The 13192-nt window shown below is 41.9% G+C and overlaps 1 protein-coding gene across 2 annotated transcripts in view; it reads left to right on the forward strand.

Moving 5' to 3' along the window:
- Positions 1–1380: 1380 nt before the first annotated feature.
- USP3 (ubiquitin specific peptidase 3) overlaps positions 1381–13192 on the forward strand; it is a 99171-nt gene continuing 87359 nt past the window's right edge. Inside the window, exon 1 of one of the 2 annotated variants that reach the window (XM_043918899.1) lies at positions 1381–1741. In XM_043918899.1, coding sequence (XP_043774834.1) covers positions 1651–1741 — 91 coding nt within the window. In that variant the 5' untranslated portion in view covers positions 1381–1650. Of the gene's footprint in view, positions 1742–1911; positions 2368–13192 lie in introns of those variants that run through there. The other variant, XM_043918898.1, reaches the window with a different exon arrangement.

Raw genomic sequence — 13192 nt, forward strand, 5'->3', positions numbered from 1 at the left:
GGGGGATATGGGGTGGGGGAGGAGGGGGAAAGTGTCCGTAGAGATGCTGCAGGTGAGTGTACACCTAGGCAGAGGAGCGCGCGGCAGAAGCAGAGTGGCGGCGGGTGGTGCGGGGGATGGCGAGGCGTGAGAGGTGACTCAGGGCATCCCTCGACTGCTCCAGGACTGACTACGGGGAGGTGCCCCGCTCTAACCTCTACCCGGCCCGGCCCGGTTAATCATTTCCTGACCCTCCTTCCTCCTCTCTCCCAGCCCGCAGGATTGCCACATCAACCTCCCCCCTCCCCGCCTCCTGGCCTGTTGCTCCTTCGCCGGGTTTTACAAGGAGCCCCAACTTTGAGGCAAAGTTTGTAACAGCCCCGGACGCCCTCAAGGCTGTTCCCCGGAGAGGTCGCAGGCTCGCTTGGGTGTAGCGCTTGCCCTAGCGGCCTCTTGAGCCTTGCCCTTTGCTTTTTTTTTGGACTGAGAGGTCAGAGAGGCGGGGATCCAATCCCGGCGCGGATTAACTAATTAAAGGCTCGGTTTCCCCTGCGGTAAAAAGGGAGGATGGTAACAGTAGCTGGCGGGGTGGTGCGCGGTTGAAATAAGGTGTGTTAAGTGCCTGGCTAGGAGACAGCAGTGGGTGTTTAACAAACGTTAGATCCCTTCCGTTTTTATCACCTGATCACCGGGACCGCCCGCGCAGCAAACCTAGGTTACAGCTATCTCGCTTAAACTTAAACTGGACGTTGGGCTCTGAATGTCCGATCATATGCTCGAGGTAATGCCAACGGTGATTCATAGTGACAGGGTTTGAACCCAGGTTCACGATCGCCCCCGCCATCTCGCACCTAAGTGGCTGGCTAAGGCCACATGTCCAGAACCTAGTCCAGAACTAGAACCCGGTCAATATGGTACCTACCGCAGGGAGCAGACCACTAAACCAGTACTGCTCTGGGACCCATGCAGCCCACTGGGCCACCGGGGGCCAGGCCTTTAACCTCTCTGAATCTGAGCCACAGTGTGTAAAATGGGGGCTCTCTGTCTGCCCGTGTGGTTTTTCTTTTCTTCTTCACACTTTCTTATGTGACCAGATTTTCTACCCCGGTGTAGTCAGACCATCTCATAACGCAGGATCAGTGTTTTCTGACTGCGAGAGCTCGCCCAGGCCGGGGTAAAAGCAGCGGACCGGCCTGGCGAGCCCCGGCTTGGCGCCCCACCCTTCTCGGGGCCGGGGGAAGCCGCGGCTGCTCGGGGCAGCGGAGTTGGGAAAGTCACTTCCGAGCGCAGTCTGACTCTGGGCCACCCGCCTGCGAGCGCGCGGACCCCACCCAGCTGGAGAAGACGGGGGCGGGGCCAGGCCTGAAGGCGGGGCCTGCCCAGGGGCGGGGCGGGGCCGGCCTGGGAAGACGGAAGCCCCCAACCTAGGGGTGGCTGCAGAACCCGGATCCCGGAGCACCACGTTTTCCGGAGCCGGACATCTGGAGACGGCGGGCGAGAAAACCCGGCGCCCGGAAGCTTTTGCTTTCTTTGACGCAAGGGCTCGGGACGCAGCCGCCGTCGGCCGAGCGCCCGGCGAGGAGCGACCCCAGACGGAGTCTTCGGAGTTCCTCCGCCCCCGCCTCGCCGGGTCCCGGAGCCTCAGTCCTCTTCGCAGCTCTCCTGGTGGCCATGGAGTGTCCGCACCTGAGCTCCAGCGTCTGCATCGCTCCGGACTCAGCCAAGTTCCCCAACGGCTCCCCGTCGTCCTGGTGCTGCAGTGGTGAGTGCGGCCCCAGGCGGCCCTGCAGCGCACCCGAGGCCCCGGCTCCGCCGGGCCTGCCGTCTAGGGGCCGCGGGCGGCGGACGCGCGGACTCGGGAAGCGGTGCGGGCGAGCCGGGCCCGGTGGCTGGGGAGGGTACGCGGTGAGGCGGGCGGAGCGGCGGCTGGCGGAGCGGCGGCGGCGGCTCCTTTGTTTCCCGTGGCCCGACGGTCCGGCCGGCGAAGCAGAGGCCCGCGAGGGATGCGAGCCCGCGGGGGCCACTAGCGCGTGGGGACGGCGGCGACCCGGGACCCTGGCCTGCGGCTCGCGCCCCCGCGCCGCCCGGCAATGCCCGGGGGCTGTGCTGGCCGGTGTCGCCTGGTCGGGGGGCTGCGGGAGTGGGTGTCCGGCCCCCACAAGGCGGTCGCACGTGTGGCGGGGCCCGAGTTGTGTCCCCTCCTCGACCGGACGGGAAAAGCGCCACTCTCGGGGGCAGCTTTGTCTGAACTGCTGGGCGCCCTGGGGCCCTTCGCTACCTGTTCCGGCGCCGCTTCCTTTCGCTTCCCCCTGTGTTCCAGCGACCCGATCCACGCCCGGTGGGCGGGAGCCGCGACCCCGAGAGGTGCTCAGAACTCGGGAGGCCGAGGTCAGAGGCTTTCATCAGCCCGGGAGGGGGGAGTTTGGAAACAGGCTGCGGGCTAAAAAGCTCAGAAGGCTGATGGAGCAGCTGCTTTGGAGGGGCGGCTCTTGTTGGCTTTCAGGTCTTCTTGGTGGGTTAAAACCGCTTTGGGATTTCCGAGTCCATGTGCTGGAGGACAGTTATTAGGTTTATGTAATGCTTTTGCATTGCTTAAGCATCTTAACTCCTCTGCCGGGCCCCTTGGAAGCCCCAGTGCCCTCTTATTGTCTGCTCTAGCGACTTAGGATCGCACCGGCCACACTGCTTTGATTACTTCCTGGTAGGGCCCTGGTGCAGCCGATAGAGTCTTTGTTTATTAGCTTTGAGATAATCGGTGGCAGCTTGGGTTGGAGTGTAGAATGTAAATTGTGCATTTCAGAAATCTTAAGTTCATTTGAAGAAATAAAGAGAAGAAAAGAGCAGTGGTACGGTTTAGCTCTGTGACGTTTCTCATTATGGGCCGGAGCTAGGAAGATAGTTTAGAGAATGCCTTAACACTTTTGACAGGTTACTTCTTAAATGGTGATTATTATGTCCTTGGAGAAAAACACAGGCAACAGCCACAAAGAAAAATGTACCCTGGGATAAAGAGTCGAGATAACGGTGGCTTCCTTGAGCTCTGAGAGGTTTGATGCTTTGATTGCCTTTGGAAAGTCAGATTGTCTTTTTCTGCACGAAGACCATAAAGATTATAACAGGTTAATTGATTTTGCAGTGCAGTGTTGCAGTTCTTTTATGAGTATGCAGAAAACTTACCTAGGAATGTTTCTTCCACAGTGAATGTTGAGTATGAAACAACAAGTAAGGTGTGTCAAGTTGCTTTACAAATTAGTTGATGTTGCATTAGCTATAATTGTAGCTGTGGTGCTGCGATTGTGGTAAGTTATTTCTTTCTTTTTTTATTTTTTTCAAGAGATTTGGAGGAAGAAATGACCAAAGTAAACACTAGGAAAAGCATACCTCATGAGGAATGATGAAATTCCTTTCTCTGTGGTAAACTACAGGGATACAAAGCAGACAGCTCCCTTACGGCTTTTTCTAGGTAAACTCACATCAAATTTTAAAATGGCCTCACTGGGCACATGCGTCTAGAAAAAGGAAAAGAGTTTATGCAAGAGACAGATATCCTGTTATGAGTCAGCCTTGCCTTTGTCAGTCAGGGCGTCCACTTGACTGTGGGAAAGAGGTGCAGAAGATCGAACATCTCTTGAGGAACTTCAGTTAAAATGGAACGTAACTTAGAGGCTTGTGCTGATACAAAGAACAAATTAGTATGGCTAGCTCTAAGGGAGGGGTTATATCTGTCCAAGGGCTAGGATGGCATCTTTGCATCTTGCAGCAAAGTTTGTCTCTGACATTGCTTTGGGAGGGTGATTTTAGTCATATGCTTTCATTTGTAGAACCGATAAAGCTAGTTTCGCAACTTTATGTGGATTTTTTCCTTCTGCTCAAGTTCTGTGAATTGAACCTATTTCACGCGGGCCTCCCACTAACCTATTGGCATCCATTCATTGATATAATCTCATATTTTTTTATTGAGCTTGATCTTGTTCTTGCCTGCCTGTTGTTTCAGTGATTAAATGATTATTAACTATGAGTCTTTGGCTAATTCATCATCTTGGAGGGTTATCTTTTCTGGTATTTATTCTCCAACACTCTTGAATTTCTTCTTTCCTTTCATTCTTTCCTTTTCTTTTTGGTAGGGCACCAAAAGAGTAGCCAGCGTGTGGAATAATGCGGTGACCGAGTGTTGAGTCTGATTACGTTCTTTTTAGGGAGGGGAAAATCCCTGTCTTGGCACTGGGACAGTAAAAGTAATGCCCTTGCCCTGTTTTCTTTGGGAGCTTGCAGTTACATCACAGTGAAACAGCCTTAAGGCAGCCAAGCATATTGCAAAAGACCAGCATCCTAGGCTCTTCTGGGTAGCAACACATCCTTGGAAAGTAGTTCTGTTTCCTTTGAGCATAAGTCTTATGGTATCATTTGTAAAAAATGGGTAATACTTCACATTTACTTCACAGGTGGTGGTTAGTATGCACAAGGTAATTTTTGTGCAAACTTTGAGAGATTCCAAACACTATTCAAGTAATAGGTGGTTTTATAGGTCAGAACATCTTTATAAAAAGGACTCTGAATACTTAAGTACCTAAAGCCCCTTAAATAGGGACTTGGACAGACTGGCTTTATGCTGAATTATGCTTTGCAAGGAGATCTATTACTCAACAAGATTAGGGGGTGTAAGAAGTAATTATACTTTGGAATTAACTTGAGCTTCTTATCTGTGGAAAGCCCTTGGTACATATTATTGTATATGTTATGTAATTGTGTACCACAGCGGTTCTCAAACTTTTTGTTTTCAGGCCTCTTTTACCCTCTTAAAATTATTGAGAACCCAAAGAGCCTTTGTTCGTATGACTTATAGCTATTGATATTTGTTGTACTGAAAATTATATTTATTTATATATAAGATAATATATATTTATTATATCCTTTACAATTAATAATTAATAAATCCATTACCTGTTAACAGATAGTAATTTACATAAATTTTCAAAACAAAAATTTGGTGAGAAGATTGGCATTATTTTAATTTTTGTAACTGTCTTTGTTGTTTGGTTTAATAGAAGACAGCTGGAGTTTTACATCTGCCTTTGCCCTCGGTCTCTTGAGATATCACACATTGGGAAGCCTCTGGAAAACTCCACTGCATGTTTGTGAGAGAGTAAGGGTAGAGGATAAATAGTTTGACCTCATGTACCCCTGAGGGGTGTTGGAAACCCTCAGGGGCTCAGGATCACACTCTGAGAACCCACTTGTATACAACAATAGTAACAGTTAAGGACACCTTCTCTTATCAAAAGAGCTTTCAAATATTAAGGAATTCCTTAAGGTCTTAAAACTAGCAGCATTTATGTCTGTGTGGAGATTCACAGAATTTAAAATATATAAGCTGGGACGATGGAGTCCAGTAGTCAGTCCCTTGCTCTCAAAAAAGTTGCAGTCTAATCTAGTTGGGGAGAGACAGGAAACTAACTGGTTAGAAGTTAAATCCATGTTGTGGCTTAAGGTAAGTGTTGAAAATAGTAATCTCCTAATAAGGTAAAAGTTGATTTATGTCTAATTTTGTTAAATTCATTCTTGTTTTTAAATGAAAATGTTTTAAATAAAAATGAGGTCATTCTTTCAAGGTTTTTGTTAAGTGCACATACCAGATGTTATTTTCAGAAGCTAGAGACTTGGGCATTTCACTTGTGTATGTGTGTGTGGGTAAAAGGGTTGAACCAGTGGCAAAATACTGGGGAGAAAACCCAGATTGGTTAAAAAGATGCCCTAAACACAACTGTTTTCATAACTAAGGTGAGTCAAAGACTTTAAGGGTTTGGGTTAAATAGCCAGTTAAATTGTAGATATTTTAATAGCATAGGCATGAAAATTTTTTCCCTGATTAATTCTTTAAAGAGTTGAGAAGTCCTTTTATAGTTTCTAGTACACACTTGCCCTCACATTACCTAAGAAAAGTAAGTGTAGATTAAGTAAATATTTTGCAGTTTGGGATGGTTATTGGAGATTAATCTTTTTTTGAAGATACATTTAGTTGGATAGAGTTCTGATTATTGATCCCATCTCAGTGGTAATAAACTTGTCATTTGTGATAAAGCTTGAGCTAAAAATTAGATATCACTTTGATGGGGTGATGGGTTATTTTGTACCAGATTTCTCTCACAACCTACATCTAAAGAAGACTCTTATATGCCCAGTAGACTAAATTTTCTAGGTGGGATCAGTCATTTGTTCATTTGTAAGGTCAAATGCATTTACTGCTCTCTAGTAGTAACCCTGTGTGAAATTAAGTGCCTAGCATGTAATAAGACCCTCAGTAAATATTGGCTTAATGAATGAAGGAACTTTCTTCCTTTTGATGGTGGCTGGATTGGCCTTAAACTTATTTAAAATAAATGGAAAGCATAGTAAGTGAGCTTCTCCCCAGAATGCTTTCACCAGTCCCCACTCCTGGCTTTTAGTCTGTAAAGTAAACTTTGGATTGTGAGGAACTGATCATCTGCAGTCTTGTTACCATGATGAATTTGTATTCTTTTGACATTCTGTGTTTATAGGTGGGCAGATATGACATTTTAGTAGTAAATGTGGATGGGACAGTTAAAAATCAGTGGGCTTGTGATACTTTTGAAGATTAATATTTAAATTTCATACACTTTTCTGAAGAATTTTAACATTTTCGATAAGCTTTGTAAGCTTAAGTCAAACGCAGTTGTCTTTCTAGTTTTTCTGGCAGTGTCCCACCTGGAATCCCAGCCCCTAGAACTTTAAAGCAGCCTAAGCTTATTTCCAAAGTCTCTGAATAATTGGTAGTAGATGTGAAGAAGCTGGGATTTAGAATGTGCTCCATGTGTTCGTTTGAAGAGACTGCAGTCTAGGGACTGAGCCTAACAATTTGCTGTTGTGAAGAAGTTTTGACACACGGATCCATAGTTATTCTCTGAATAGTATTCTTAGCAGTGTACAAAGAGTATCCTTCATGGCCTAAAAGCAGGGGAAAGGATGGGGTTGAGGGGTGAATTTGAACTGTTTGTTTCAGTTTCTTGTTATTCATTTATTCTCAAAATAACTCATTCTCATCATTCTTTGCTTTTATAGCATTAGCCTTAGGCTCTTATAACATCCTACTTTTTCCACTTTGAAATGTAAGCGATTTCCTTCTTTACTGGAATATGATAGATTAATTTTGAATCCTTTAAACCTAATTTAGAAATATTTATGTTTTTCTACTGTTTGTCGCTCAGTGGGCAGAACAGTGAGTAACTTAGTTTGTAGCTCATTGAGTAATTTAAATTCCTGTTTTAAAATTTAATTGAGTCCCTCTTCCATCAGGGAGTAATTTACAAGGGCATTTTCCCTAACCTGTGTTGTTTTCTTCTTTTGCAGTTTTTTCCCACTTCTTGAGCTATATTAGGTACTTTCCTTCTTTGAAAGAAAATGCTAGTGTCCTTTGATTGTGTGCAGACCGTGGGTTTTGTGTTTAACCTAAGCATCCACGTAGAGTTGGATAGTAGCTTGTCAGTGTTTGAAGTGGGAACTATATATTGCTAATGTATGTTAGTGTTTTATGTTTATTCATAGCTCATTTAAACGAAAGGGCCACTTCATTCTAGGTGTTTTAGTAGAGCTTTCCTGGACAGATGGCTTAGAAGGAAGTACTTAGATTCTCAGCAGGGGCTGGTACTTTTTGGAGGGTTTATTTGTGATGAAGCTTACCTTGATTGACAGCTTAGAATGCTGAGAATACCATTAGCAGCAGCAACAGCTTGTTCATCTTACCTAGAATTGTTTCGCCCCAATACCTCTCAAGATGCCCTGTGATTTCTAATAGTCTGTTTTGAGAATGTAGGTAAGAGAAGGTATCTCACAATGAAAGGAAATTTACCTAAAAATTGTTTATTGCAATTGTATCTTAAAATCTTTCTGGGTTGTTGAATGATCTTTGGCTTAGAAACTTGTAAACAGAGGTCATCTTTTAACTGCTGTGAGTCTGCAGATGTTAGTGTATATAGTAATTCCAGATGTTTTCTCATCTACTAGTTTTACTGAGTAGGAGGAGAACTGAGAACAACATAAAGGAACTTCAAAGCAGTTGGCCAGCATTTAATCCTGACTAATTTAATTAACTACCCATCCTTGTAGTTTTTCCTGTTTTCCTAGATTGTGAAACTGAGACAAAGATTAACAGAGTTGCTCAAGATGCTTGGGAATATTAGAGATAGCCCAGAGCTTAAATTCAAATACCATTCAAACCATACTTTTGGCTTGCCTTTTTAAAGCAGGGTCTTTATTTTGTCATCTAGTCACTTACTGCTTGATAATTTAAAGGATTATAAGTGTTTGGAGACATACTTGAAGTAATTCCTCTGAAGATTTTTGATGTGAAAGTGTATTTTAAAGTCTACATTTTGGAAATAATTTATTTTAAATTTCTGTATTTAATTAGCCCTTCCTCCCTCTGCTTATTGATTAAAATGCCAGCAAGGTGGAACAAGGTTGTTAATACAGTTGGAAGAACACTGTTTTTGAATGTCCAAATGTTGGTTCAGATTAAATTTTTTTTGTAGGCTGAAATGAGCTTTACTTTAGTTTAGATATCATGAACCAGCCTTCTTACCGTAGCTGTGGATAAGGATGAAATGCAGTGAGCTCTTTGTCATTTTATAAACGTGGCCCCCTCCCATTTGTTCATTTTGTTTCTGCTGGAGGAGAGTCTTCTTGGAAGTTGTTTGTTATGGGGTGGGGGAGGGAGAGAATTCTTAAGATAGGGAATTTTGCTTTTGCTGCTGGTAGCTCAGGGGTTATTTGAATCTTTGCTTTTAGGCAGTACCCTTTGTTGATTCCATTTTGTTATATTTTAAGATTTTCCAATCATATTTCTTGTAGAAGTTACTTATAGTCTTTAGGCTGCAGTGCTTAAAAGATTTCCCTCCCCCCCGCCCCCCACTTCTTAAGACATACTGAAAAACAGGTATATGTTTGCTCTTTACAGATATATAATATACAGGTAAGCTTAAGAAGGCAACTTCAGATTTTGAAAACTTTTGTTGAAACAAAACCTGCGCATTGAAAAGTGAAGTTTGTAGTTGTCTTAGTATTTGTGTTAGCTAAATGCGTCACCATTAATCACCACTAGCTAATTAAATTTTCTAAGACCCTTTTGAGGAGGGAATTGAGAGTTTGTTTTGAATATGAACCAGCTTGTGTCTTTGAAAAGATATTATAACTGACTGGATTTTATCTGGAAACTTTGTACTCTGCTTTAGGATTGAATAACTCTATCAGCGGGCTGTTTTCCATTTTGAGGAGATGTTCTTTCCTGATATTTTTTCTCTGCTCTAGCTGGGTTTAAGGCAGCCTTTGGAAATCTACTTGCCTATTTATCCATGACCTGTCCTGAAGACTCTTAATTTCATGGACTGTTCTTGAACTATCTCATCACCAGGCGGAGCAGGCTGGTGATTAGCTGTCATGTTCCTGCAGGTTTAATTTAACCAATTGTAAGATAGTACACTTGTTGATTTAACTTCTTTAAATCTTTGTTCTTACTGACCATGCTCAGGTTTTCCTTTTTAGATAACAGATCATTGTCCATTCCTTTGTTTTGGTCAGAGTTTGTGGAGATCATGCTGAAAGTTCTAGGCAGCAAATTTTCTTTTCTTTTTTTTTTTTGGTGACAGAATGTTTCCCTGGGATAATGGATAGACAAATGTTGAAAAATAGTCTATTTTTTTTTTTTTTTAAGGAACTTCTATTTAACTTAGTCTGGGGCTGAAATTTATATTATTGATTGAGTGGTTTTTAAATTTTAGTGTCACACAGTAAAACTGAGATTAACTCTAGTTTCCATCTGAATTATTTTGAATGTTAATTGTGAGCTCTTTTGGCATTAGAGAAACTGTTTGCAGCAACAGACTCAAGCTTCACCTTACATGTATGAAGTAGCTGCCAGAGCTCAACATTCATGCTGTGAGAATTTAATTCTAATTTAATTTAACTGCTTCGGTTTCATTTCAGTTATTTCAAGTGTTTTGTTTGTGTGTAGTCTTTTTAGAACCTCATTAAAAAAATATTTTTTGAGACTTTTTTTCCTTTGAATGATTAATATAGATTTTTGGGAGAATGTGGGTCAGATTTTTTTTTTTAATGTACCTATTGGTTGTAAAAAAAAAAAAAATTCCAGCTCTTGCTTTGCATCAAATAATTGATGCAAATTATTGAACAGCTTGAACAGCTAATGGAGTTTACAGGTACCTATTTTCTGTAATACTGGGTTCCTAGCCCTTTAAGCAGAATATAAGCATATGCCCAGTTTATGTTTTTTCTTTCCATTTCTTCATAAATAGTCCCATTGATTTTTAAAAGGATAGTTTCCCAGCACACCAGTAAATACAACTGTGGTAATTTCACACCCCCACCCCCAGATTTGTACTTTAGTGCTAACCTATACTGTAGAACCACAAAAAGCTAGAAAAAGGATTGTACAACATAGATATTAAACCTATCTCTGAGTAAAGTCTTTGATAATGAGGTCCCTTAACGCCTTAAATGTTTTATTGATTTATGGGCGGTAGTGCTTCCTATAAAATATGTGTGTGCATCTTTTCTTGTCTTGCATACACTTGCTTTTGTTTTGAAATAATAGTTGTGTGGTGTTTACATTTATGACTTGATTTATTTCTTTTGAAAATCCTTTTACTGTTTAACCATGGATTTGCTTACTCAGGTTGTTGGCAAAGTGTGGAATTGCATCAGATCTTGCTATATTAAATAAATGGAAATATTGGATGCCAGAATTTTTCTTAAATGATTCATGGCTTTTGTGTTCATCCTCTGTATAATCAGCTTCATAAGGAGAGTTATTTTTGAAACAATATAAGCTCCTGATAATTTTTCTGTGGTTATTTGTGTCTGGCCTTCCAAAGGCAGAAGTGGCCATTTTGACTCTGATGTAGTAATCTGCTTTGACTTGAATTGTTTTAATCCTTCTCTCCACTACCCTTTCCTCTCATTTGTAGGTAGGGGCACAGTTCCAGCATTTAGCTGAAGACTGTAGAACAGATAAAAGCATAATAGCTTCATAGGTGTCTTTTTTTTTTTTAACCAAAGTGGGTTTGAACAAGTCTGAGTCTGTGATAGAATGAATAATAAAAGATGTTTAGTACATTACAATTGAGCATATGTAGTTTCACATACATTATCTCCATATGTTGTTTTCAATTACTTGTGACGACAGATTTCAGAAATGCATTTCAAAATAGAGTAAAATGCTCGAGCGAATGAGGGGACCAGTCTTAGGGATCAGAATTTGCCTCTGTGTAGGAAATCAGCAGGACCAGATGCCCTCTCTTCTGGCTTTGTAGGTATCTGGCTCTGTTAACATACAGATGATAAATTTTGGCCAGCTTTGAAATTACATTCTCTAGTAGAGGACACATACCATTAGCTCTGGAAATTAGCCTTATAGTATACAGGGAGTTCAATAGGTGCCTGGCCCCAAATGATAAACAGCTTTTGTAATTTTTATTTCATGCAATAGGTGATAGGCAATTTTTAAGATGAAAAAAAATGGTTTAGGCAACTTCATGAATTGATATGATTGTTATATCAGTTTACCTTTTAAAGATTAGTGTTTTTGAAAAGTAGCACATTGTACAGTTATGTCATACAGTTTAGTGTCAGAAGGTTTAAAATAGAGCAGCAGGCTCCCTGCCCTCCACCGTCAGTCCTGCTGTCCACAGACGACCACTTTCAGCTCTGTTAGCTTTCTTTCTCATGTTTACCCACATACTTCAAAGTAATACACTGTTATTTTTCAGTTTATCCATTTTAGGTAGCATCTCTTGACATTTTGTGGTGGTAAATGAGGACATTAGTATTTACATTACCCTTTCCTCTGCCCCCTCTCCATTTCTCAATATGACCAGACCACAAATTTTTATTAATATTGTGAATACTTTTTTTTTTCCTGGCATTTTATTTTTCCTTTAGTTAGTAATTGCTTTTTTTTTTTAATTGCTTACTTTACTTTCTTTACATTTTCTTCCAAATGTAACCTATACTTTTGTCAAATGTCTATGAATATTATTTTCCAAGCATTTAAACACATAATCTCTTAGTAGTATTTTTCCTGAGGCTCTCCTTCCTAGAGTGCCCTCACTCCCATCTGAGCTGACTGTTCTCTAGGCCAACTGGGCAGTTTTTACCCTGTGATTCCCTTGCTGTCCTCTTGTATTAGGTCTCCCGTTCCCTGGATCCCAGGTCTTTCTCTTCCTTGGTTTATTAGACCATTGTATGCTGGAGTACCTCATCTAGCTCCCTTCTCAGGGGAGCCAAATTTTTGATCCCATCCAAGTCTGATACCTTTATTCTACCTTTATACTGGACTGCTTGGTTGACTATAGACTGTTAGTTAGAAAAGATTTTTCTCTTAGAATTTTTTTTTTGGGTGATGCAGCACAGCTTGTGGGATCTTCGTTCCCCTACTAGGGATCAAACCCATGCCCCTCCCATTGGAAGCACAGTCTTAACCTCTGGACCGCCAGGGAAGTCCCTCTCTTAGAATTTTGAAAGCAGTGTTCCTTTGTTTTTAGGCTTTCAGTGTTTTTTTAGGAAACATGATGCCTTTTTGATGACTGGTTTTTTTCATATATAGCCTTTTATTCTTTCTCCTGGAAGCTTTTAGGATATTCCTTTTATCCTTGGTGTTCTGGAATTTCAGAGTGATGTGTCTTGGCATGGCTTAGTTTTTCTTTTCTTGTGATGGGTTCTCAAGGGACTTTTCAATCTGTGCATTTGAGAGTACACTCATCTTCCCATACTTAAATCTCCTAGTTTGTACATTTTTCTTTGTACAACTCTTATTAATTGAATGTTGAGCACCGTGGGTAGAACCTGTAATTTTCTTATCTTTTTATTTCTTTGCCTTTTGGTTCTAGTTCCTGGGATATTTCCTTGTTTTTATTTTCCCTTCTACCCTTCTATTGAATTTTGATAATAATATTTCTTGTTTTCAAGAGCTTTTTGTCCTTTTTCTGATCACTGTTTTTCCATACATCCTATTGCTGTTGTTTCGCAGTATCTCCTCTCATTACTCCTGGGTTTTAGAGTTTGTTCTGAGGCTTTTCTGTGCTGTCTGCATTGTTTCTCTTGTGTCTGGGTTCCTCTTTTTCTTTTCAAAATGATTCTTTCAAACTAGAGGTTTTCTTCACAGGATCTGATTTTACCTGTCTTA

The sequence above is a fragment of the Cervus elaphus genome, chromosome 12 (genome assembly GCF_910594005.1).
Source record: "Cervus elaphus chromosome 12, mCerEla1.1, whole genome shotgun sequence".
In the NCBI taxonomy this organism is placed as follows: domain Eukaryota; kingdom Metazoa; phylum Chordata; class Mammalia; order Artiodactyla; family Cervidae; genus Cervus; species Cervus elaphus.